Raw genomic sequence first — 27,087 nt, 5'->3', positions numbered from 1 at the left:
ACTGTAAGTAAGAACCATCCAAAGTCTTGGCATAGTTCACACACAACACACACACGCACAGTTGGACCAAGGCTCATCAAGGATGCATGCTTAAAGTAGTGCACCCTGTTTGCCATCGAGCAGTGGGAGGTGTTCATGCTGTGTTAGGTAATCAGGATTACTCTGCAGAGCATTGCTAGGACATGGCCCAGGTTAAGCCAGTCTGAAAAGCAACATGTTGCTTATTTCTTGCTGGGCTGTAATGATTATATAGGTGGCACAATGAGGATTTTATATGAAACATGCCAAAATAAAATGTGATCATGCTGTCACATAATCAATCAACTTTATTTACTAGAGCACCAATGCAAGAAAAGCTAAGATAATGTACTGTACACCAATGCAACTAGATAAAAACGAGCACATAATTTGGCTATTAATTGTACATATTCCTTACCGTGGTTGATTAATACGGTACATACATCAAGCACACTTAAGACTTGCTTGTCAGCCAAACAACTGCCCCATCAAAGGTGCAAAAGCTTTACAAACAAAAAAATGTATCTATCATCTTATCTTTGTTTTTAAAGGTCATCAGCAAATACTGGGTACTAGAAGCAGTGATGCAGTCAATGTCCTCAACTCTTATCTCAACATTGTCCAAGGCAGACAACAACTAAGCACGTCTCTGTCCACTCTTCCAGATCCTAATCCATGTGGGGTTCCTAACAGAGGAGTCTGGAGATGTTTTCAGCCCCAAGGTGTTGAAAGGGGGTCCCCTTGGAGAGATGGTCCAGTGGGCCGACATACTCACTGCACTTCATGTTCTAGGACACAACCTGAAGATCTCCATGTCTGTCAAAGAGCTCCAGAGGTAGGTTGCTGGACTCTTATTGCAGAAGATTGATCAAGTAAATGAAAGTCAACTTCATGGTGATCAGTAGAAGTGAGCAAAATTTGCATCTGTGTACAAATGGAAAACACACAGTGATGGTATGCAGCCTCCTATGGTATCCATCTCTGTCAGCAACAGTCAAGGGACTTTCTCAACTCACACAACACATTTCCGGCCTTCAACATAAGAGTGCTTTGGGCTATATTCTGTTTACTTGTGTTAACAAAATAAGGGTGTCATAAAAAAATAGCTTGCACCAGCATTGAGGCAGCAAACAAAACATACTATTTTGACTTTTCAAAAATAAACATCTTTTGTGAAAGTGTACTCCTGTAAAAATAAACTGCATAACATTTATATTCAAGTTGAATTACTTGATATTTATATGCTGGTTGAAAATAGCTGTATAAGAAATTTATTATAAAGTTGATAAAAAGTTCATATCAAACAATTAATTGAGAGGTTCAGACATTTCATCCAAAAACAAATCTGGTTAGCACCCTCATTTAAACCATGCAAACTTTTATGACCCAGTCTTTTAAAAGCATCGGATTGAGAATCATTAGGAACCGTAATCAAAATGAGGAATTAGAATCAGAACCGGAATTGTTCAAATTCAAATAATGCTCAACCCCATACATACATACTGTATATGTATGTATGCATGCATACATGCAAGTATGTATGTATGTATGTATGTATGCATGCATGTATGTATGTACTGCATGTGTGTGTGTGTATGATTGATTGATTGATTGATTGATTGATTGATTATGGGTGATTCTCCTAAAAGTGGTACCAGCGAGGGTGTCGTCACTTCGACCGAATGACAGACTACAGACTACAATGATCTGAAGCTATAACCTAAAATATACTGCATACAGATTGAAAATGTGTATAAAACACGATCTGATTTCAGTTTCAGCCTGTTTGCGCATCACCATTTTGTGACATGACATTCATCAGAAAGACGACAATAAATAATACAAAATTGAGAACAAAGAAGAATTTGCAAATGATTGCTACCAAGAGGTCATAATAGTGTGAATACCTGACAGAAAATAAAATTAAATCCACATTTTTTGCTGTGATTTTGGCTTTTCAAGGCTGTGGTCTTAAATGTTTGATCAGCTGATGAACAGCCTATTTCAGCTCAATGGTTGTTTCCAATACATTGCTTAAAAAAAATGTTGGCTCACTCCCATTTCTTTTTTTTTCCATTTTGAAGCTCTGCTTAGAACCTCCTTAAAGGAATAGTTTGGATTTTTTCACATGAAGTTGTGTGACATCCTCATCAGCAGTTTAGTACATCAACAATGACTTACCCTCCCAATTGGTCCAGTGAGCCCAGTTCTGGTCGGAGATCCGTGACAAGGAAAGTAGTTGTGCTTAGTTGCTGAGGCCATTAAAGAGTTTGGCTTCTCAAAACAATATGCATTCAGAAGAGTAATACATTTGCATCACAAAAATGCCTCCTCAAAAAAAACACACCTCACCCGCTCGGCGTTATATTTGTCTCCCGCTGTATCCCTGCGCACTGTCACTTGTGCATTCCAGTGTATGTGATGAAGACGCTCACGTCTTCTTCCGCTGTGGAACACCCAAGTAAACAAGATGGCCGCGACGGTCTGTCTCGGACCCTATACATGAACTAATACCTCTGTAGTCACATTTACACTCGTATTACCCAACATAGTAGACATAATGAGAGTAAATAAGCCATATAAGACTTGTGCTCGTGTGTGTTGTCATAAATATGTTCCATATAGGGAAGCAAAGTGAGTGGCGGACAGGAAGTGACGCCATGGGGGGGTGTGGGGTCGGTCAGAGTTGAGTGTCAGCTTGCCGTGGGTTATGGCCGCAAGAGTAGCCTATGTTTTTTATTAGTGATTATTGGGCTTGTTGTGAGATAATTTAAACCTGCAATAAAAGCCTGTTGTTCTGGCCATCAATCTGGTATGTGTCTCACTTAGTATTACAGCAACACTACTTACCAGTGGAGAATACTACATATCTTCGTCTTTTGAATGCGTTTGCAAAATTTTCTAAATTTGTATTTGTATTCTAGTGCATTTTGCCATTTTTATGCTTGAAAATGCTTAATTTGGGCAAAAAATAGACTTGCTTAGATATGCATATTTTTTTACTAATAGGCCGTATTCAACCGTGAAACAGCGTGATTTATATAATGTATTTATTTAATCTATTTTTTATAACCTGATATGGCAAAATTCTAACCATGAAGTGACAAAGAACGACCGTATATATCAAATGAAATGAATGATTATTTTTAAGGGGTGGGGGGGAATTTCTATGGGGAGGGGGCGAGTGTATGACGTTTATCTAATACAATGAGAAGTTCAACATGTCATTTGATTTCTGCAATTAACCACAGTTATTTGTCAGCATGGCTTTAAATCGGAAAAGCTCCAAAACATTGTGGTCAAAATGACCTCCAATTGCAGCAATGACAACAAATAAATGGCCTTTAACAGTCTTCCTGTCATTATTGTCTCTTTCAGACTGAACTCCATGCATACGTTCTAATTACACCTAGCCCCACTTCAGGCATAGATTAGGCATGGGTACCCTTGTGTTGATTTATTTGTCGCTCTGTTGATCCACATTGATGTCGTCCACAGCGTCTTGTCAGTGTGGTGCGATCAGCCTGCATCTTTTGTTTCCCCTTCGTCAGCATGCTAACATATTTCTGCTGACATTTACAGCTCTTGTGCCAAGACACACACACATACACAACAAAAACCACAAACTCCAATTGTTGACGGATGGATGTAAATATATCTTGTTGGTGAAATCCCTGTAGCTTGCGTTGCACGTCTATTCAAAATCTGCTTTCCAGCTGTGTGCTGACGATGGATGACGGATGTGTAGTGGTACAGTTCTGCATTGTAATTCTGAGCAAGCCCAAGGGTATGATTCACACCGTGGATTGGCACCTTTTTTTCAGCCTAATCTGTCCAATCGTCTTCCACTATTGATTCTTGCAATGACGCTGGTATTAAGTTAAGATGGATATAATGATGTCTGCAGGGACCACACTGTTGTCTGCCATTTGCCCTGTGCATTGCCTTGTGAAGCCTTACAAATTACAGAGGAAGCACGATATTTGCTCTCAACCATTGCTTTTCTCTCTGCGGATAATGGCAGCAGAGTCTACTATAAAGATGACAAGGATGGCATCCACAGGCTGAGTTCAATTGTCACATTTGAGATGGACAGTCGACACACTTTTTTTTGTGTGCATGTTGTTGTGATTAGGGAGTCTGTCAAGCTGTCCATCCGCCTCCCATGAAACATGCCCACATTCATACAGGATGGATCATCTTGATACAGTATATTGGACAATGCTGTTGAATGAATGTACCATCTGAGTAAAACTAGTGTAGTATGTAGATGTAATTGGCCACTAAGGGGGTGATGTGTGTGTGTGTGTGTGTGTGTGTGTGGGTGTGTGTGTGGGTGAGCGTGTGACTGTGTATGCCCAGATCTGTGATGCTATCAGGTGGCTATACCTAATACATTATTCACCAATAGAGTACAAAGACATCTGCTACACTACAAGAAAAAGCACAATGATTTTACTTATTCGGTACCTCTGCAAAATGGTATGGGTGAGAGGTACTTTGGTGGATGTATTGGTGTGCTTATTTGTTAGAAGAATTACACAAAAAAAAAAAACTACACAACCACGAAAAATTTGTTTCACTTTGCGGCGTTACAATCCACTTGCATCAGAACCAATTGGGGGCATTGACCAATCAGATACTGACCTGCAGAGCAGTTAGTAAACAGATGGTAAACGTTGGCGTAGATACATGGGGTATAGACTTTGAAGGTAGGACACTGGAGTGCAATTTACAGGTAAAGTAGTCCCTGATCCAAATCACTCACTGTGTAATTCGTAAATATCCCAATTCTAAGTATGTTATTGTGAGGGTGGCTGAGATGAGGACAAATGTGCATACGAGCAAATCTGTATACGGAAAAGTCAGAGGCCAGTGCTGAATTGGCATCCTTTGTGTTCAAGTGTACAAATAATACGTCTTGATGTGAGATGTACACTGATACACCTATTGTTATGCATTTTGGACCGTCCTTCATTATACACTAGCGAGAATTGCACTTGCACCATTAACTGGCGTGGACACTGTAGAAGCAAATTTTGGTGTCCGCGTTTTTGTGCTGAATGTGCATTTCTCACATTTCTGTGTGCAAACAGAGTAACTTAATGGAAATGGAGCTGGTGCAAATGAGATTTCAAAGGCACCTGAGATGGATTAGTGCGAGAGTGAGAGAAGACAGGGCTACACCTGCTCTATAATATACTCCAGCTGCAACTGCTTACTCAACGGCAGTCATTGCAGAGGTGGATGGTCTGCAACCCCGTGTGTTTTACTGATGAAGTCAAACAAAACCAGGGCGTTTGTTCATCAGTTATCATTGCACTTTTTGTTCACTCAGTGCACTTTTTAGTTACTTGATAGAGGAAAAGTAATGCAGCTACAATGAACTAAGGCTACTCTTATTAGCATTATTAGTCTATTTTAAGGTTTTACATTTACATATTATGTGTATATATATTTTTTTTGTTTGTTTGTTTTGTGTGTGTGTTTGTGTGTGTGTGTGTGTGTGTGTGTGTATATATATATACAGTATATACTGTATATATATATATACAGCATATACTGTATATATATATACACGCACACACTTAGGCCAAAAAGCCCAAATTAATGTGCTAGTTCACAACTTCCCCCAATTTTCACAGCATGTCATCACCGCCAGTCTTGCTTGTAACCCTTTCCAGACAGCATTGTTATTAACTTCTCTTCCTTATATACTGAGTGACATGCATGTTTTGTTTCATGCTGCTGGCTCTGTCCTCAGTTGAAGTGGAGAAAAGAGTCAGATGCTCCATGTGACAAATGCAGAGCTTGGAATTCAGGACAGTCTTTCTGCACCTATGGTCAAAATGGTATGGGACATACAGGAGTTGCATTGGCTTTTCTATGTGTGGATCTTTAATTTGATAAACTTAGCACTATGTATGAGTACAACTTTTAGACAATGATAGATGATTTATTCCATAACAAATGATTTATTCCATTTATTTATAGTTATGGTAATGATAATGATCAGTCATCTTCATATGTAAATATGTTATAGGTTCAGGGATGTCCGCATCTGTCAGTCACACAACCGAAACATAACTTGAAGGAATGCCCCACAGACAGTTGAAATGAAATGAAGGGAAGGGAATGAAAATGAAATGAAGGGAAGACTATGCCTAGAGATTCTGTGTTTCATCATCCCGTCTCTTTTTCTGAGCAAAATAAGCAGTGGCCAACAGCTCCACTGCTGAACAGGCTCCAGGGCCTAGGGACACATTAAAGTGAGCTGCAGTAAAACCGACATTATCCATTCATCAACGTGTTTCCCTCTTTTTTTTTTTTAGCTTTATTTGTCATGAGATGTTCCCGGGAGGAGGCTAAACGGAAGACGAGTAAAGCGACAGGATGAAGAATAATTTCATATAAAGTCATGCATCTGACTTTTGCATTTGGAAACAAAGAATTTTACTCCAATTTTGTATCATTGTGTGTGTGTGAGACATAAAGTGGACCCTGTTTTTGCAACCCTGTTTTCAGGAATTGAAAGTTTAACAGTTGACTCAAGCCACGTAGAAAGACAACAGACTTTACTCCCATTCTCTTCCTAGACTTTGTTTGTGCACTAGCCCTATGCACAATTGTAAGCAGTCATATTAACACTCATGCTAGTGCCAACGCAACATGAGAGGAGTATGGGCTGGTCCACTGGTATCATAGATGAGTAATGCAGGTGATTGGGCGGTTTCTATGCTAGTGACAGGAATGCTATTCCCCTAATAACATATTATTGTTTTCGGCTTTCTCTGTAGTGTAAGTTGCATCCAGGTGGGAGGTTGAACTCCACTCCCACTGGAGAATGCAACTTTAGAAGGCTGTACAGTAAGAAGTGTTTTAATCTGTGTGTGTGTGTGTGTGTGTGTGTGTGTGTGTGTGTGTGTGTGTGTGTGTGTGTGTGTGTGTGTGTATGTATGCATGCCTACTGTACTGTACACGGAGGGGGTCCGCCGACTTGACTTGACTCACTGATGAGTGCTTTTTCCTCCACATTCCTCCATATGTCCTTCCTGAGTGACGCTGGTGATATCAAGCCCTCACACATGACATGATATGTGCAGATGTTCAAATAGTGGCCTCCACTATAATTAACACTTTGCCTCAATCTGTTGCTGGTCATCCACTCGAACAGATTAACTCATTGTAGACAATTATCGCTAATTTGCTTCAAAGTGTTTTTGGTCTGAAGCAGCCGAGGTGACGTATGTACTGTATCCAACTCATGTCAGTTGATGAATGTGCCACTTATGATATGTTATCACACAAACTCTGAATGTGCCAACTATACTATGTTACCACACAAACTGGACGTTAACCAAGTTAATATTTATGGTTGTTGAATGGATAGATTCAGTCTTTTTATTATTGTGTCCAGCATTAAAGGATGTTACATTTTCAGCATTTTTCCCTTCATGGACCTCCCAAGTATCCCTTTTCATACTACCTCTCACCTTTCTCTCCCATTGCTCTCCTGTTCCACCTTTCTAAATTTACCCCCTCTGCACTGTATCCCTCCATCTGAGAATTTTATTATCTTTGGCAGGAGTGTTTATTTTATTTTTTCCTAGCTATTCACGCTTTCATCTCAGATTTATCCTTCCCACTGCTGCTCTCCCTCACTCTCACTTTTCTGAATTGGTTTTTATGCCTTGCGGTTGCTTGATCTAGTGCTCCCTGCCTTGTTTGATAACTGGCGCCTGTCAGTAGGGATGCTCTGTGTGCGTGTGAGCGTGTGTGCGCGTATGTTTGTGCGCAATTGAAAGAAACTTTACCATGCATACAAATTACTATACCTTTCATGTAATCAAATGGATGATTACGCAGATGTTAGGGTGTTAGATGATGCTCTTGGTGCATGACTGTGTGTGCGTGTGCGTGTGTCTGTGTTTCAGTTGATTCAGATAGTTGTTATGGGAACAAGTTCATTAAACATAATTTACTTTCGCAGGCAGTGATTGGTTTAATATTTCGGCTATCTTGGCCAATATTCACGCAGAAACACACATCCCTCAGGTCAGTGTTTCCAAACTTAGGGTGCATTTGGTCACCAGTTTGGTCATCATCATGATATGGAGTGCTTTTTCCTTCAAAGGAACAATGGAGCTTTGTGTTGTGCAGGGGCGTCAAATGGCAGCTGGGTATGTGGAGATGTTGCAGGGGGCATCCCTCATGACTGAAGGTCATGTGGTAATGTCTGGTTTTTCCAACAGCACAATGCTGCAGTTCACAATGCCTGCCTGACAAAGTACGTCTTCCAGAGGAATACCATTCACTGTTTTTTTTCACTCTAAATCCAATTGAGAACATTTAGGGATGGATGTCAAGGGCAGTTTACAAAAATGGACATCTGTTCCAGACAGTGGGTGCCCTTCGTGAAGCCATCTTCACCACCCGGAGCAACATTCCCACTAGCCTCCAGGAAAAACTGGCATCAGGCATGCCCAAACCAATTTCCGAGGTGATTAACAAGAATGGCACAGCTACTCATTACTGAGTCCTTTTTTGAACATTGTATTTCTATTTTAGGGGGATTTCATGGGGGATTTTGAGTATGGTCTTAAACATTTGATCAGCTGATGAACGGCGTATTTCACTTTGATGGTTGTTTGCAATAAATTGTTTACAATTTTTTTTTTTTTTGTCTCACTCCCATTTCATCTTTTTGCATTTTGAAGTTTGAGTTCGAGCCTCCTTAAGGTTAAGTGAGAAATGTAAATTCCTTACACTTTTTGATCTAGTATTAAAAATTTCTATCAGGAGTCATATCTCTCAAATCGAATATTGCCGAACATACTGGAAATATCTTGGCCAGCCACGAGCAATACAGGCTGCTGTTTTGGCTCATTTTGTGTTTCTGTGTGTCTAATAAAGCCCTGCAAAATTGCTTCTTACTTGGTCCACAGTGGAAAGCAAAAGCAATAAGATACACCAAATGGCCAACACATGCATGATGCCACAGTGCAAAATATATGCATTAGACTGTGGATAAGAAAAGCATCAATACATCAGTTCATCCTAAATGCCTCCATCAATCCCATGACAGAGAAGATAATATTTTGTAGCAGAACGTTGTATTAGAGAAATGATGAATAATAAAAATGGCATGACACACACACACAGTGAGAAGAACAGCAGTGTTTGTTTATTTGAGAAGACTACAGAATGCTCTTTGAATTAATATTACACGTGTGCTACGTAAAATAGTTGTAACTTGCAGAAGCCATTGGTCTCACGGATAATATAACTTTCCACTGCTCTTTTGTGTAGTTGGTAATGTTTTACTGTGACCTCTGCTTTTGTTCTTGTGGTTATTCTGGTACTCGGAGGCATAAAAAGAAATCACCATTGTGGTGAACCGCTTGGACTATCTAAATACAAACGTCGTGCTACACAGTGAATTATTTAAATTTTTTTATATTCCAGTCTTACATCACTAAACTATGATTAAGGATAGTCCAATGAGCTTAATTTGGTCGATCGAAGTTTATACAGGAATCTGGTTTCCAGCCGCATAATCTAGGTATGTTAATCCAATTTTTAACAAGTCAAACACAATGTAGGTAAGGTGTTTATGTGTTTTGAAAATGCTTGATTCAACCCAATTCATGCAATAATTCATTTTTTTGTGTGTATGTAAACTTACTGACTTACTGTTCATTATGAGGACCTCATTTGCTCCTGTGTGGAGCAGTATGATGCTCGAGCTACGCCTGCAAGGGCTGCCATCCAAAGCCTTTGTCTCATGGCTTTGACTCCATGCACAATTCAATATGATGTAAAGTGGGGCTGGGAATCTCAGGGTACCACGCGATACGATAACGATATCTCCATACGGTATTAGGGTGAGAAAAAAACAAAAAAGCACAAACCGCAAGAAAAATGACACTGTTTTTGTGCAACAAAACTGAGCAGAATTGTATTTTACATTTCTGACAGTGACATTATTTGAAACTTATTCAGAGAACATAACATCTCACGTCTCTCAAGTAGATCAAATCTATTAAGTAGAAAAATAAATATTTAATGTAATGTCAAAAGTGTGACCCGGAGCAGCATGAGGATGAACATAAGGACTTGTTGACAAAAAAGTGAACTAAACACGTCTCTTGCTTGAACAACAAAAGTTCAAAGTCCTCATCCAGCTTTGTCTCAACCACACAATAAAAGCCAGAAGTCCACACTTTTGATTTAAACGATGCTGGCGCATCTTTCGATTTAACTTCAAAATCGCGATGGTTTGATACATCAATACATTCATATTTCATCACACTCAATGTAAATGAGTGTAAACTCTATCTGAGCTGCATTGGAATTGCAAACTCGTACCTCTTAGTTTTTTTTATTGATTGACGATTTTAATATTTTATAATGCTTATTTATGCATGCTCGGGTTCCGATAAAACCTTGAAATCCTGATGAAAACAATCAAAGAAATGGTATGCATTTTTGCTGTTCCAGTGTTATCAGTTTCAGATGCTTGTTGAGTGTTTTTCAAATTGGAAATAATGGCCATATGAATAAGTTAACCATGGTTAAAATTAAATTTACAAATGTAAAAAACATGTATCACTGTAACTAACTTTGGTAAAAATCGAGGACACAAAAGTGGCAAAAAAGCCAAAGAAAAATAATAATGCACACACAGAGTTAATTGTTTGATGCTGACATTTTCTGTAATGTGTTAGATTACGCCGAGTGGTTCAAACCCCAAAATTTGCGTTGAGTTCTGCCTTGTACAGGGAGGTTCAGTGTACATCCTGATATATCGAGACATAATTCATTTGTCTTGCATGGGTTGAGAGTTGTTTACCCTTCACCAACCATGAACAAAGGCCACATGTAATATGTGTGAATGCTTTTTTTTTTGTACACTAACCTTAAGATAGGTATACGATGGGGTTTCATCAGCCTTTCAGTGTTCCACAAGAAAAGACAAAAATAAGTCAATGAAATATTAAAAAAAAACAAAAACAAAGATGTTTGTGTGCTGTGGCATTGCTGTTTCTCCAGCTACTCTCTACTACTTGTTCTTTTATTCTTATTGTCTGTCCTCATTTCAGTCTTACATGTTGACTGAGGACATCATCTCATTTTTTTTTTAAATGCTGATTGTCTTATTGTTCTCCAGTCTGTGTTTATTATTGTGATAGCAGTTTGTAGTGGTGTACAAATGCACTGCATCATGGTGAGAGGTGTAAAGGGAGGATTTTTGATACTACCTTTGTATTGGACCCAACGCAGTGTCCTGTGAATGTATAACTGTGAAACTGGAGATATATCTTGTATAGACACGAGGCCACTGTAGTGCCACATTACTTATGTAGACCAAATAAGTGTCTGTGTTCACCTAGAGTTGAGACATTTTGTAAGTGAGGTGTGTCAGCATCATTTGTGTGTCTGAAGAAACAACACACACTCCATTCATTTGGCCATCTGCTGCTGCTGCTGACACTGACCCAGGTCTTCATCAGTCCTCTTTTCATCTTGTTAGTTTGTGTTATGCTTTGCCAAAGGCTGGTGCCCTCTGGCTTTGCTTTGATTGAAAGTACCACTACTCATGTGATGCTGTCTAATGGAAAAACAGGCTGTTAGACACTGCTGAGAAAAATACAGGGAATAGACTACTAACAACACATCCCTGAACTCAAATATACAGTATATTCCAGTTGAAAAATTGCCTTCATGACATAGAAAGTAACATAGGAACAATTACTTGAAAGCCACATTATTATCCCATTGTACATGATTAAACCACTAAACTCAGAGTCACACTCAAAATCAAAGTAGAAGAATGAGATCGCAAGCTGATCTAACTTGTGAATTTCCTTAAGACAAAACAAAATGAGGCTCAGATGTATCTACAGCATGCCTTCTGCCTGTCTAAATGCTCATTCTGCAAGGTCTGACCATGCTCCTGATGGGAGTCTCCTGGGAGTTCTGCTCCCAGACCTGGATCAGGTAGCTCCTGGACAGTATAGTGGATGGAAGTCCCAAAGGTGCTCGATTGCATTTACGTTGGGGTACAGCCAATAGCATCAGGAAGTGCTGAGACCATCCAGTCTCATGAGGCATCAGAAGGAACCTAGGGCCAACTGCACCTGCACATTTGTGTCGAAGGAGTTCCTCCCAGCACATCAGCAGTCAGGGTACCTCTCGCTAGCACACAGAGTTTTGTGTGGCGTTCCACGATCAAAACAAATAACCATAATGAGTGCATTCAAAGGTCAACTTCTTTCACAGGTCAACCTAGTCAGCTCTGATTGCTGATTGTGCTTGTTGTCGTATACATATCTGCAGTATTTAAGCTCAGTCTAAGCTCTTGAGCATTCACACACGCTTTCTGACAGCAAATGATCAGTTAAGAATGATGATGTTTTATTCAAATAGCCTGTTTTATAATGAACATGATTGCAGTATGTACCTGACTTCATTGTGGCTTCAAGTATATAAACTCGGCAATAATAAATGCATATTTTTGTTAATCCTTATTAGTCTTCTTGTCAGCTGTCATGTTCCTCTGCCCTGTATCACCATGTTGTGTGTTGCAGCTTCCTCGGTGTGCCCCCCGGCAGAGGCAGTTGCCCATTAACGGGCCCTCTGCCTTTTGACCTCATCTATACGGACTACCATGGCCTGCAGCAGATGAAACAGCACATGGGGCTCTCACTCAAGAAACACAAGTTAGTAGTGGTGTGCCTGTTTTATGTTTATGTTGTGTGTGTGTGTGTGTGTGTGTGTGTGTGCGTGCGTGCGTGTGGTTTTTCAATAACATGATTGTCATTGTGTCTCTTGAAATTTTGTGCACATGAAGCATACCACAGCGTGAATGTGCTTTAACTGTCAACCCTGGAGCCATTGTGCTTCTACATAACTAAAAGACTGAAGATAATGTGGCTGCCAAAAACAATAACATTAAGATTACTAAAATGTGTAGGTGTCTGCCTGTGTCAGTGTGTATGCATGGGTCTGCCTAACCGCTTTTGGCATCCCCACAGTGGTGAAACATCTTGGAAAGTAGGCCACTGCAGTCATGAGACCATGGGAACAAAACACAAAATACACAAAACAGGAATTGGAAGTGTCACTGTGGAAATTGCAATTATATTCCGCCCCACACATTAGACCAGTCTGCCCCAGTTCCTTTCCTTTGCAGCCTTTCCTCCTCCTGCTTAAGCTGTGCCCATCACTTGTATACAGTGGTAGAACATGACAGTTGTTCTTTGATAGAAAATGCATTAGACTACATGTGATGTGACTGCAGGCCAAATGCTCAGAGAACACAGAGAGAATATGCAAATAAAAGTGAAGGTGTGTGCAAAGATGAGCAAAGAGAGAAAAGGCAAAAAACGGTCCTCAGCTGGGACATATCTCGAAGCAAACAACGCTGAGCACAGAAAGCCATGACATGTATTTTTAAAATCCAATTATAAGCATTACAGGAGGAGATTTTTTCACCCTCAAAACACATTATGTTTTGCTGTTTCTCCTACTTACGTGTGTCTTTTTCCTCACACATACACACACAAAGTAGCATTTCCCTCAGACTATGTCAGCACACAGCAGTCTGCTTCTAATTGCTTGCTGAGGTCAGCAGTCCTCCATTACTGTTTAAAGTCTTGATTTGTGCTTTCTCTAACACTATGTGACAATTAGTGTTTGTAAGGGGAGGATATGCAGCACTTGTTTCAAATACATAAAGATGGGTGCCCAGGTGAAGAGTTATAGAATGCATTAGAAGCCATGAAGAGCTCATTTTCTCTTGAGTGTGTAACATGCGGCTGTCCTTTAGCATCAATCTATAATATAGTGCAGGTGTCTTCCCCGTCGTTAACATTTACTGAGCATGCATTTGTACCTAACTGCTTTGTCCCTCTCTGTGTCTTTCTGTGTTTTTATGTATCCATCTGCCTCTTTTGCATTCGGTCTGTTTCTCTGTCTGCCTGCCTCTCTCATCCTGATGTATCTTTTTTTGTCTATGTCTTGTCTTTCTTTCCGTCGTGTCTTCCTGCCTGCCGGCCTGTTTTTTGCCCATTAGCTCGCTTGCATTCATGTTTTAGTTCAAAACTTCACCAATTGTTAAAGGTCAAAGGTCTGTCTGGCACTCGCCATCACAAGTCCGCCTCATCAATATCTGGAGCAGTTCAGTTAAGCCTTGCGGAGCTGAGAAGCATCACTAATCAAGTGTTCTGGGGTTTGGAGCCTTCCAGCTCCTTTTAATTACTTCAGTTTTATGTTCTCCTATGATGTCCATATTATTGTGTGTGTGTGTGGGGGGGTGTGTGTGTGTGTGTGGGGGTGTGTGTGTGTGTGGTTGTGTGTATGTGTGTATAAGTATACACTCCTGATCAAAATTGCTAGAATTTGCATTTTGCACATTTGGATCTTAATGAGGTTTAAGTAGAGCTACAATATGCAAAAACAAGATGGGGGAGTGAGACAAAAAGCATTTTGAAAAAGTTATTGATTGTGTATATACACAGGTATGTGTGTATGTATGTATATATATATATATATATTCTTATTTTTGGGATGTTTGTCACACTTAAATGTTTCAGATCATTAAACAAATGGAAATATTAGTCAATGACAACACAACTGAACACAAAATGCCGTTTTTAAATGAAAGCTTCCATTATTAAGGTACAAAAACCTAATAACTGGTTGGGCCACTCTTAGCAGCAACAACTGCAATCAAGCGTTTGCAATAACTTGCAATGACTCTTACAGTGTTGTGGAGGAATTTTGGCCCACTCATCTTGGCAGAATTGTTGTCATTCAGCCACATTGGAGGGTTTTCTAGCATGAACCGCCTTTTGAAGGTCATGTCACAGCATTTTAATAGGATTCAGGTCAGGACTTTGACTAGGCCACTCCAAAGTCTTCATTTTGGTTTTCTTCAGCCATTCAGGTGTGCACCTGCTGGTGTGTTTTGGATCATTGTCCTGCTGCAGAACCCAAGTTGGTTTCAGCTTAAGGTCACCAACATATGGCCGGACATTCTCCTTCAAGATTTTTTGATAGACAGCATAATTCATGGTTCCATTTATCAAAGCAAGCCTTCCAGGTCCCGAAGCAACAAAACAGCCCCGGACCATCACACTACCACCACCATATTTTAATGTTGGCATGGTTTTCTTTTTCTGAAATGCGACGTTACTTTTACAACAGATGTAATGGGACAAACTCCTTCCAAAATGTTCAACTTTTGTAAAATGTCCTAATAGACTCCTGGTACCCTCTGCAGTTGAGTAGTTAAATACCCCTCTGCGACTGTATGAGGAAATATCCTTAACGTTTACATGTGTCGAAATTGTCATTGCTTGTGTCTCCCTCCCCATTTTCTGTGGACTGATGTGTTGGGCACAGCAAAGTTTTGAGCTAACTAATGCATCGCTATCGTCAACTAGTACATTTGTAGATGCTTTCAGTTCTAAACATAGATGGGGGAAGGAATAATAAGAGTCTGGCAAAATGAGAGCTATGACATGCAGTACCATCTGAGTCATTTTAAAGCAATTTAAAACCAACTTGTGCCCTGAAAGAAATAAGACCTCTCGCCATCATTGTGCTCAGACCCAAAGCATACTAATTGTGTTCGGTAAAATTGTTTTTTCAAAGCCAGGTTCCTCTGTTTGGTTAGCACAGGTTGACAAAGACCTTGCTGATATACCTTCACTCTAAAAGCATGGGTGATCCTTGGTGAGCCACCATTTAACTGAGATTAGCCTCACACGCTGATCCCTGGTTAGATATTCAACTCAGTGTCTTTGCTGTCATCGTTTCCGTCCATGTTGCACACCCCTCCTCCCTCTGGGTTCTCTTATCTATGGCAAGTAACATTTTCACTTTCTGGCAGGGGGTGATATGTGATAGTGCAGCTTGGACAGAGAGACCTGATAGAATATTTGTCTTTCTTTGTCATTAATAATTCACTTTCAGCTTTCTGTGACCCAAACATGCTGCCGTGATGTAGCGTTATGCTTACATATAAATAAGACATAAGCGGTGACCATTATTTTATATTTTCTACTACTAGTTTTTTCCACGACTGCCTCTGTTCACCTCAGTTGAGTTTGTGTAATAACACTGTTCAAACATCTGTGTACACTTCATTTCGTCCCTATTTTCAGATTTAAATGTCCATCTACAATTTAGTAATGCGGAAAGTTATTTTTTTTCCTCAACAGATGGTTTAATCCTATAAAAGTGCCATCACAGTGGGGGCATTGACACCAGTGTCTCCACGCCAACGGCCTCAATCGACCATAAAACATAATATTGAGAGAACGTGTATTTGTGGTAGGTGTGTGGCTGATGGACTGATAAATCTACTGGCCTTGTCAGACTGCCATTGGAGATGGTTCAAAAATGAGACAGGCTCACTGCACAGTCAATCTATGGCAGGTTTTATGCTGCCGGTCTTCAGTAAATACCCAATTCTGATGTATATGATTTTTTTTTAACTGTATATTTGCATGTATTCTCAAGTGACCCATATCCTCTCAATGTGTCTCTATTTACTGAAATACCTGAAACATCCTGTATGCCCATTTCCCTTATTTACATTATTTCTAATGTGTCATGTTTACACCATATTTGATGGTATATGCTGTCACTGTAGTTTGGATTTAAAGCTCTCTTTGAAAGCCTGAAAGAAATTTGCAAGATGAGGGATTGGATGCTACCTTTTGCCGGTCTTAATCCCCCTTTGCTCACAGACAGGCGAGATAGATCTGCTTCACTGCTTCAGACAAGGACATAGTATGTTTGTGTGCAGGTGTGTGTGTGTTGACACTGTGCCAATACCGTATTATGCTACCTTTAAAGCGGTTTTATTTCTCTTGTTCTTGTTTTTTTTTTTAGTTTTACCATTGTTGTCATGATGTATTTACCTGCACTTGGTTTTGTTCAGCTTGTATCCATTAATTTTACGTCTTTGTCAGCTTTTACCTTTTGTTTCCTCTCATGAGTCAAACCTGCAGATGTGTGCAGTTTTTTGAACAGCTGTGTGCAATTTGTGTTTGCTGTTCTGAATATTGCAGCCGAAGCTGTTTTCATAAATGGGGGAAATTACAGGTCTTTTGAGTTTTTCCTTTTTAAGTAGCTGTGCTGTGTCATTACAGATGTCACATCCGAGTGATTGACACATTTGGGACAGAGCCAGCGTACAATCATGAGGAGTATGCCACTCTTCATGGCTACCGAACCAACTGGGGCTACTGGAACCTGAACGCCAGGCAGTACATGACCATGTTCCGTAAGAGTCTTCATGTGGTTTTATCAAACAACTTGTCGTATGGAAACATTACAGTGGACCCTCTGACAGTGGATGTTGAATGCCCTGGAGATTTTACAGTTTGGAATTTGACCACAATTTTTAGTCGTCCAAAACCTTGGAGTTCGCTGGCCAATGTGAAGTCATGCGAGACCAGGGCCTCATTTCAGTTAGGATTAACTTTGGCTATATGTGGCTGTTTTGAACAGTCACTCTAAAAGAAGAAACAGCCTCAAAAGGGGAGTTAATTAAAGAACTTGGAAAGAGAAGTCAGCTGACTTAATTGTCAATTTAATTACCACTGAGTACGTTTACATGCAGTCAAATAACCCTATCACAAATGGAATATTAGCAATAACCTGGTTGCGCACAGCCATGAAAACGCCAATAAACCTTTTGAAAAACCCGAATATTACCCCTGGGTTACCCCTTTTCTAACCCGAAAATTGGGTAATGTCTTCGCCTATCGGGATATCCCGATCAAGAGGAACATTAATTTGTGTTCTGCAGATGTCCTATTCGAAAGGAATCTTGTATCTTTGGCAGGAACTACTTGTAAAGATGGCGACACGCAAAAAAACTCACTTTTGGAGCGAGGAGGAAACAAGCCACCTCATTAGTGTGGTGAAAGACAGGAACATAATGTCTTTTATTGATGGTAGAAAGTACCGCGATGGCGAAATCATTCCGAAGGTGAGCGAGAAGTTACGGGAAGCAGGGTTTGTGCGAACGCACCTTCAAAGGTGTCCAGGGGGCTCTGGTGGACGTAGCATGGATAAGGATGGCGCAGCTCCGGCTCCATTTCCTATTTCTTCACGTTCTCGCCTTCCATTAATGAAGAAAGTGAGACAGAATAATGTCAAGTACTGGTGGTAGGTCAGTACCAGCAACAAAGTGCAAACAAAGGCGTTCATTATTCACCGTGCCAGTGTTGTTGTTATGGGATAAGAGGAAGAAGAAGCGGAAATGATGCGCATCGCGTCATGACTTTTTCTGTGCGTCAAGACGTTGTCTGTGCGGGGGTTTTTTGGGGGGTGGGGGGTACACGTCACACATGTAAGCATGTAAACGTAGTGATAGTGAGTTTCTTGAGTCCTTTGGGGAAAAAAAATGGGTGTTTGACCAGCATCCTTGAACGCCTTGCCAACTACCGTATGTTAATGTTTAATGAATGAATCGAAACATTGGCAATGTGTCCAAATCTGATCCACAGCTGGGAGCAATTTATGTTAAATACATGTAATTATACCTAACATATCCAATAAAAACGATAATTAATGATTTTATTAAGTTTTATTCCGTTCTGACGAAATTCTGGATCTGGAAGTAACTTGTTTTTTTAGCAATGCAGATCCTAACTGATGCTGTTGACTCATTAGATTTTACAGATGAAGAAAATCTGTGCTCTTTGGGTGTTTTTGTCTTATTTAATGCTATAAAGGCTGCTAATTTAAGCAGCATTAAATTTAGCGATCTGTGTCTGCCATCTCCACAACATATTTGATGAGGTTTTTTTTACATAGCTTATTGTTTCATGTCTGCTTACTGTGACTCACAGACATTACACTGTGCTGGTCTCACATTCAATTCTAAATGCCGTCAAAAGCTGTAGCAGTGCCATTATAGCATCAGCGTCTGCTGTAGGTGCCAATGTTTCACTTTGAGTACCTGCCCACTGTGACTAGACCCACGCACTTTAGTATAGTGATTATCCATAGCCAGCAGCAGCTGGCTCATGGACAATGACTATTTATAATTCTTAGACATGAAGCTATAGGAAGGAATTAGCAGTGAAATGAAGCAAACCAGTGTGAAGTATACTTTCCTCTTTTGCAGCTCACTCAAAGAACCATTGTCTCTCTCCCTACTTTTGTCTTACAACCCTGTGCCACCTGCCAAAAACCACCATTTAGCTCACACACCAGACAACTCCTTCATGGGCTTTGTGTCGGAGGAGCTGAATGAGACGGAGAAGAGGAGCATCCAGCAGAGCAAAGTCAACAACATGGCAGTGGTGTACGGGAAGGAAGCCAGCATGTGGAAGGTACAAACGCACAAAAACCAACAATCGGCGATTGATGCCGCACGACCACAAACTTCCATTTGGTTGCTTTTTGCGTCTTGCAGAAATGACAAACACAAACCACAGCTGTCCTGGAAAATCTCTCTGTTATTGTATTGTTTGCTACCCTTTAGAAGGAACACCAACAAAGTATAGAGATATGCTGTATAGCAGGGGTCACCAACGTGGTGCCCGCGGGCACCAGGTAGCCCCCCATGACCACATGAGGTGCCCGCAAGCCTGCTTTTCATTCAGGTTTTCAGTTAATAATGAAAGAACAGTAGAAAGAAATGCATTCTGAAATACAAAATGTGAGTTGTGGACACCAGCATTTTGTTAATGTTCTGGTAAAACAAGCATATTCGCTTTGTTTGGGTTTAAAATAAGCTCTGAAAATAAATGTTACAAAAATGAGTAGCTCGTGGCCATTTTCATTTTGTAAAAGTAGCTCTCACTAGGAAAAACGTTGGTGACCCCTGCTGTATAGTATACTAATGGTAATTCATATGGTAGTATGTCACACATGCACTACATCTCACGTGTGGTGGTTACTTCAATTTTTAGAGAAGCATTTTCTAAATTAAACAATGTCATTTACTGTCCCTTTCTCACATTGCATCTGCCTTTTTCCATACAAGCTTCAGGTAAGACACTGTTTTTATTTTGTTTCTGTTGTTTCATAAGCGATGCATGAATTCTGAATTGTACACTGCTAGTAAATGAGTGTTATCTCTCTAAATAAATACTTCATAAGTTTTCCGTACGTACCACGCCACCTTAATTATTGGCCCCTAACCACCTAGAAATCTGTGGCTAAATATTAATTTGTGCTATGCTATACTGTTTCTGTCGCATGCTTGCATGATTGTGGTGTAAATTTAGTTTGAGGATGTACATGTTGCTAGAAAATACTATGGTCCGTAACTTTTACTCCCTCCACTAATTTGCATCGCCTGCTGTGACTACTACTAATGCCGTACTGTCTACTCTTAGTATTCGGACTAATCTCTGACTGTCTGGGAAAATCCCCACAGAGAAACTGATCGATAACTTCTCCCTCCAGTTAGTAGGAGGATTAACTGGGTGAGGGGTCATAGTGCAGGTGCAGGGATACAGCAGTCATTAGTGCATACACTGGACCTTTTTCATGGCTCATTCACAGCATTCAACTTATTTTATGTTTGCCTTTAATTTTCAGCTTTGATTTTCAGAACATGCCCACTGCTCTTTCAAACACACTGCAGTCATGAAGTTTTAGAGTAGTAAACAGGGACCACAGGACACAGCTCTGTGCAAGTGAAAGTTACAATTAAGACAGGTCAGCACTGCAGTGTAGAGAGATTGCATTTGCAGGTTTTGTCCTTTTCCGAAATAACAAGATTGCTCAGGTGTCTGTCAGCCTTTGTCTTGAGCTTTGTGGTCCTGATGCAGAATGTTTGTATTCTCGCACACTTGCTCTAATGCTATTAATTGAGTGAGTTTGTCCAAACTGGTGCTTTATATTTGCAATGTTAGATGTTAGATGACATGACTGCACGTTTTAATTCAGAGTGAACAATCATCTAGGAAACAAATCTTTGCTCTCCTTCAACTAAACTGCCAGCGTGCACTTTTTATTTTCATTTTATGCAAACACATACTGACGAATGTACATACATACATAAATATAAATATACATACAGAAATGCACATAGTGAAGAATGCAGTTTAGTCTTTTTTTTCCCCAAACCCACCTTTGTTTTGTCTTGTTCATCCCATTAGGGTAAAGAAGGTTTTCTGCAGATACTCCACAAGTACATGGAGGTCCATGGTACGGTGTATTATGAGACCCAGAGACCTCCTGAGGTCCCGGCCTTTGTGAAAAACCACGGTCTGCTGCCCCAGCATGAGCTGCAGCACCTGCTACGCAGAGCAAAGGTACCCAAGGGAAATGTTACCACGAGCTGGGGATTATGAGTGGCATCATTCATTTTCATCACTTCATTCCTGTTTGGAGTGAATGGAAACATATTTCATTGAATTCCAATTCAAAGCAGACTATTGTAAAATCTTAACTCTTTCAATTTGTTTACTTTTTGTCTTGCTCCACCTGCAGCTATTTATTGGCTTTGGTTTTCCCTATGAAGGCCCGGCACCCCTGGAAGCAATAGCCAACGGATGTGTCTTCCTGCAGCCAAAGTTTAACCCACCTCACAGCTCGCTCAATCACGAGTTTTTCAAAGGGAAGCCAACATCAAGAGAGGTAAAGCCACCTCTCACTGATAACTACTTAAAGTAGGTAAAATGTGACAGGTGTATTGCCTCATGTAATGGCCATCGGGTAAAGTGTATAATATATAATGTTTAGTCTTTTTTATTTTTATTTTAATTTTTATTTAATCCTGGCTGTTGGGCGGAGGGGAAGACCACAAAAACGTAACATGAATATCATGGTTTTATGAAGTCGCTCTGCAACTGCATCCTGAAAAAACACAGTTTCTGCCTCACAGATAATATTGACAAAGTGCAGGTACTTTAGAAATCCAATAACAATTGTTGCCTTTCATGTCCACCACTATCACTCTCGTTAATTAGTCAGGTTGGGCATCATTTGAATTTGAACTATTCCGGTTCTGATTCTGATTCCTCAATTTGATTCCGGTACCTAACGATTCTTGATTACGATTTTTTTCAGAGGTAGGGTCATACAAGTTTGCATGGTTTAAGTGAGGGCACTAACCAAAGTTCTTGGATGAAATGTCTGAATGTCTCACTGTTGTTGTTTGTTTTTTTAATTATCTGAACTTTTCATGAATTACTTAACTATGAATTCCTCACAGGGCTATTCATAACCAGTATAGAAATATCAAACCATTGAACTTGAACATAAATGTTTAGAAGTGTCTTTACATAGGAGTACACGTTCACAAATTAGTTTTAATTTTGAAGTCCTCATGAAAAAACAATGACACGTATCCTGTTGTTTATGCGTTGGAGAGTGTCTTATGATGCTGGATGGGCAAAGTGTAACTTAACCATGCTACTGAGTTCCTAGAGAAATCCCGCAGAATATCAAACAAATAAGGTGAATGGAGTATCACTTCGCAGGGTCTGGTCAACTTCCTGGCACAAGCTTGCGTTGACTTCAGGTCGTCAGCCTTACGTTAGCTGGATATTTGAGTTGGCCACCGTATTCGCAGTATAAAGTATAATATGTTGCTGCTTCAATGTTGGCATAAGCCTGAATTTATTGTATTACTTACCTGACTGGTTGGAAGAAGTCCGGCTTAGCGCGTCAAAAAAGGGGCACTCTGCACACCGTGAATCTGGAGGTGTTTAATTCTGTGAGTGGTGCACCCTCTTTTGCATGATATGATGGCGTTGCAAATGTTGCACAGCGTCGACCATTCATTTTTTTGCAGAATTTGAGCCAAACTTTACGACACTTTCGCACATTGTCCATGGTTAAAATGGATAAACACAAATGCTTTCTGACGCTTCTTTGTTGTTGTTCGCTGGCTTCTTTGTTGACGTTATGCGACCATTTTGGCCTCTTGTCGGGCTGATCGAGCGCCAAACGTCGGGACCGATATTTTTAAAAATTAACGATTCCGGAAAAATCTGAATGTTAGTCCCGGTTCCCATCTATGCTCGATGCCATGCTATTAATTAGCATGGGAATCGCCTTGGAGGCCTTCCATTTTGTTTCTAGCACACACCAGCTGCAAAGCAAGAAGCTAGGCTACAGTTAGCTACAAGCCAAATTCCGACACGTGATCGTGTGGTGTCCAAATCATCACGAATGTTATCACTGACATGAATGTTTTGTAAGTGCAAGGTTTTATTTGCCACTATTTTTCATGAACTTAACATTGTACAGTTATCTGTTTACATGTTTAAAGTTGTAAAAAGTTTAACAGATAGAAATAATTTGATAATTCTAACTGACCTAAAACAGGAAACGTTTAGATTCATTGAATTTCAGATAGATAAAAACGTTTTTATACAGTGTATGTAAACTTCTGGTTTCAACTGTATATATGTGAGTGTATATACATTCCTGATCAAAATTTGTAAGACTAGTTGAAAGGTTGCAAGAATTTACATTTTGCAGTGTTGGATTAAAGTTGGTCTTATTTGCGGATGATACCACTGCCTTCTGTTCTGGGGAAGGCACACAAGAACTGATTAAAAAGGTCAAGGATGAAATGGTCATATTAAAGTCATGGTTTGACAGAAACAGATTATCCTTGAACCTAAGCAAAACTAAAATAATGCTATTTGGAAATAGCAGAAGGGATACGTACAGTACAAAGAGAAGGAAGCGAACATGTCACTCGACGGCCAGGCACACTAGCGCACACGGTAATGCATGGTCGGGTGGGTGGGCGGCAAGCTCAAGGAAGACCAAGGAGGAAATGGGTGGATGATGTGAGGATATGGGTGGAGAAGCCGGTGGAAATCTGCATAAGGATGGCACAGGATAAGGAAACCTGGAGAAGGACATCTCAGTGCCCCAACGGCAGAAATGCTACGGGTGTGACCTGACCTGATAAGTACGATCAAATACAAATAAACGGAGTGGATATTGAAAGAGTGAAAGAAAATACATTTCTGGGGATCATAATAGACGAAAAAATGAGTTGGAAATTTCATATTAAATTTATACAACAAAAGGTGGCGAGAAATACTTCTATATTGAACAAAGTAAACTATGTTCTTGATCTTTATTGTTCCTTATTATTACCATACCTAACTTATTGTGTGGAGATATGGGGTAATAATTATAAAGTAATCTTCACTCAGTCACTGTACAGCAAAAAAGATCTGTGAGGATAATTCATAATGCCAAGTATAGAGAACATACAAACCCTTTATTTTTAAAATCACAGATATTAAAATTTACAGATTTAGTTCACTTTCAAACCGCTAAAATTGTCATGTTTCGCAGGACAGGAGCGAGTGTTCCTCTCCTGCGCCCTTATTTTGGCGAGTTGTACTTCCGGTGTGGTGGAAGATACAGCCGCTTCACGCCTGGTGTCCGCACAGCTGCAGACAATTTGTATTAGCGGCGGTTAAAAGGTCAGCGCCGTCGTATGTGCGGCGCTGGTTCATCGTTAATGTGAATGCCATGGTTGATGTACCTTGTTGCCTTACCAGTGCTGTCACCTAGACTTACCTATCTATGCTAATTTTGTATTATTTTTCCCACAGAGTTTGTCTTGTGCAATAAAATTGCTTTTATTTTTGCACTTCGCCACCTCCTCTCTGCATACCGGGGGTCAAGTCTTCGACAGCAGCAACCCCTGTCGTGACAAAAATAATGCATAAAGTTAATAATAATTTGTTACCCAAAAACTTCATACAGTATTTCTCGATCAGAGAGACAAATATATAGAGGAAAATTCAACTTAAAACATTTATATGCGAGAACTACGCTGAACACCCACAGCATTTCTGTATGTGGAACTGAATTATAGAACGGATTGAATAAGGAACTCAATGTACAGAGATGAGCAAATTCAAAAAAACAATACAAGCAGTTGGGGTTTACTAAATACAAGGCAGAAGAGTCTTGATCATTACAAGGATTGTTCTGTCATGTTTTTATTTTGTATTATGTATTGATTATTACACTGATTATTATATGGAATAATATTACATGGAATGCAGGAAGTGAATAACATGTACTGCACAAGATGTGGAATGGATGGGGGTAGGATTAAATAAGCTTTGCTTCTTCCTACTCCTTTTGGACATGTAAAAGGTGTGTTGTGTTGTGCAGGTGTCATCCCAGCATCCATACGCAGAGCAGTACATTGGCACCCCCCATGTCATGACGGTGGACTACAACAACTCTGTGGAGTTTGATGCCTCCATCAGGGAAATTATGAGAACCAAGGTGCCTGCACCCCACCAAAACCTCCAAGTTTTTAAAATGTCTTCTTGGGCATCTGAGTACAGTATGTCTGAATAGAAAATTGATTTTTTTTTTTTTAGAGATTTTTTGTATATCCACTACTCAAACCAAACTATGATATTGCTTTGTTATTTCGTCATCCTCACCCTCTTTTTCCTCATTTATTTTCCTTTAAGTTGTCATTCATGTTCAAATCTGCACTTGAGAAACATTTTGTCTGCATTGCCAGACCACTGAGAATCAGTTGATGGGGCTCTTCATCCAAAACAGACACTCAGACATAATACTCTCTTGGCACTATGTGCACAAAAACGCATACGCACAAACACACAGCCAAAAATGAGATTGAATCTAGTCTTGAGAAGATGAAATTCCTCATATCAGGCATGTCAGTCCACTGAGCCCTACCTGCACATTATGGCCATTATCTACAAACCACACACACACACACAATTTATGCTCAGTCAAGCAGGACAAAGCAATCTCTTGCTGTCTGACAAGTCATCATGTTCCACTAAATCATTCTTTCTTTCTGTCTTTACATCAAATGGACCTCAGTGTTTTCTGAAGTTGTATGAAAGTAGATGACCTCTACATGCTTCATGGCTTCCTTTTTCGAAACTGAATCATCGTCACCTTAGTCTGAAACATGTTTACTGCTATTCCTACAGTTAGATTATTCAGCCGGTCATGTCATTGTGCGATTGCTGATCTGCAGCTAATATGGCAAATAAAGCATGTTCAGCATGCTCGTCACTGCAGGCGGGCTGTTGTGTTGGCATGCAAATATAGAGCCGGCCATCCATCATCTGCGTGGCTTATACTGTGGGGAGCTGGAGTCATGTGCTAAAATTATCCGTTGATCATGAAGTGATGGCAGAAAAGTGCTTTTAAAATGGAACATAATTGAGATGAAAAAAAACTGACTGCTGCGTTTGTGTGTGCCAGGTGGAGCCATACCTGCCTTATGAGTACACGTGCAAGGGCATGCTGGAGCGTTTGCACGCTTACATACAACAGCAGGTGAGGTGCTGCACATCTGCTTCATCCATATACACTGTAGGACATATTTCATGATTTCATTTCATATTTTACGATTTGTGTGTGTGCTGCTGAGCGCACACACACACACACAAGCACACACACACATCTGCTCCCACTTTTTCTCCTCGGGGCCATGAAGCACAAGATTTAATGACATTGATGAGTCAGGATGAGTAATGTAATAGACTCGGCAAGATGATGATGTATTAGTAGCAGAATGGACACCAACAAGATGATGATTTGTATTTTGAAAGTTAGTCATGACTAATGTCTGACTTGCAAATGCTGTGTTGTATGCCCACTATCCCTTATGTGCAAATAGTGCATAGCAAATTTGTTACACTCCACCATCCATCCGACTTTCTTCAACACCAAAAAGTGACCAGAACTCGGGACGTTCATGGAATGAAGTAGGGGAAAAGTCACCATTACAATTCTGATGGGGATGTCACAATGCCATGTCAAAAAATCCAAACTATCCCTTTAACATGAAAAATATCATTTCGGTTAAAGAGAGAGAAACATAATAAATGGTGCTCATTTAGGGCAGCTGTGGCATAATTGTCGGCCTACAACAAAATCCAAAGTACATCACTGAGCAGATACGTTTGTTTTAGTGGTTGAACGTTATGTTTGAGACATTTCTAACTACCCAGGGAAACCCAGCGAGCTGGCTCAGGTGATCGAATACATTTGCTAAGCACTGTTTCTGTTAAATTTGACATCACTGAAAGCAGCGGTACTCAA

At 40.1% G+C, this 27,087-nt stretch overlaps 1 protein-coding gene across 2 annotated transcripts in view; it reads left to right on the top strand.

Annotated features, from left to right (window-relative positions):
* LOC129182299 (alpha-1,6-mannosylglycoprotein 6-beta-N-acetylglucosaminyltransferase B-like) overlaps window positions 1-27,087 on the top strand; it is a 100,358-nt gene that overhangs the window by 67,181 nt on the left and 6,090 nt on the right. For both annotated transcript variants that reach the window (XM_054778241.1, XM_054778240.1), the window contains 8 exons: window positions 684-853; window positions 12,609-12,740; window positions 17,184-17,317; window positions 19,249-19,379; window positions 21,159-21,314; window positions 21,493-21,639; window positions 25,162-25,278; window positions 26,245-26,319. In XM_054778241.1, coding sequence (XP_054634216.1) covers window positions 684-853; window positions 12,609-12,740; window positions 17,184-17,317; window positions 19,249-19,379; window positions 21,159-21,314; window positions 21,493-21,639; window positions 25,162-25,278; window positions 26,245-26,319 — 1,062 coding nt within the window. The remainder of the gene's footprint in view (window positions 1-683; window positions 854-12,608; window positions 12,741-17,183; window positions 17,318-19,248; window positions 19,380-21,158; window positions 21,315-21,492; window positions 21,640-25,161; window positions 25,279-26,244; window positions 26,320-27,087) is intronic.

The sequence above is a fragment of the Dunckerocampus dactyliophorus genome, chromosome 6, assembly GCF_027744805.1.
Source record: "Dunckerocampus dactyliophorus isolate RoL2022-P2 chromosome 6, RoL_Ddac_1.1, whole genome shotgun sequence".
Lineage (NCBI taxonomy): Eukaryota > Metazoa > Chordata > Actinopteri > Syngnathiformes > Syngnathidae > Dunckerocampus > Dunckerocampus dactyliophorus.
This window is presented reverse-complemented; position numbering and strand designations above follow the sequence as displayed.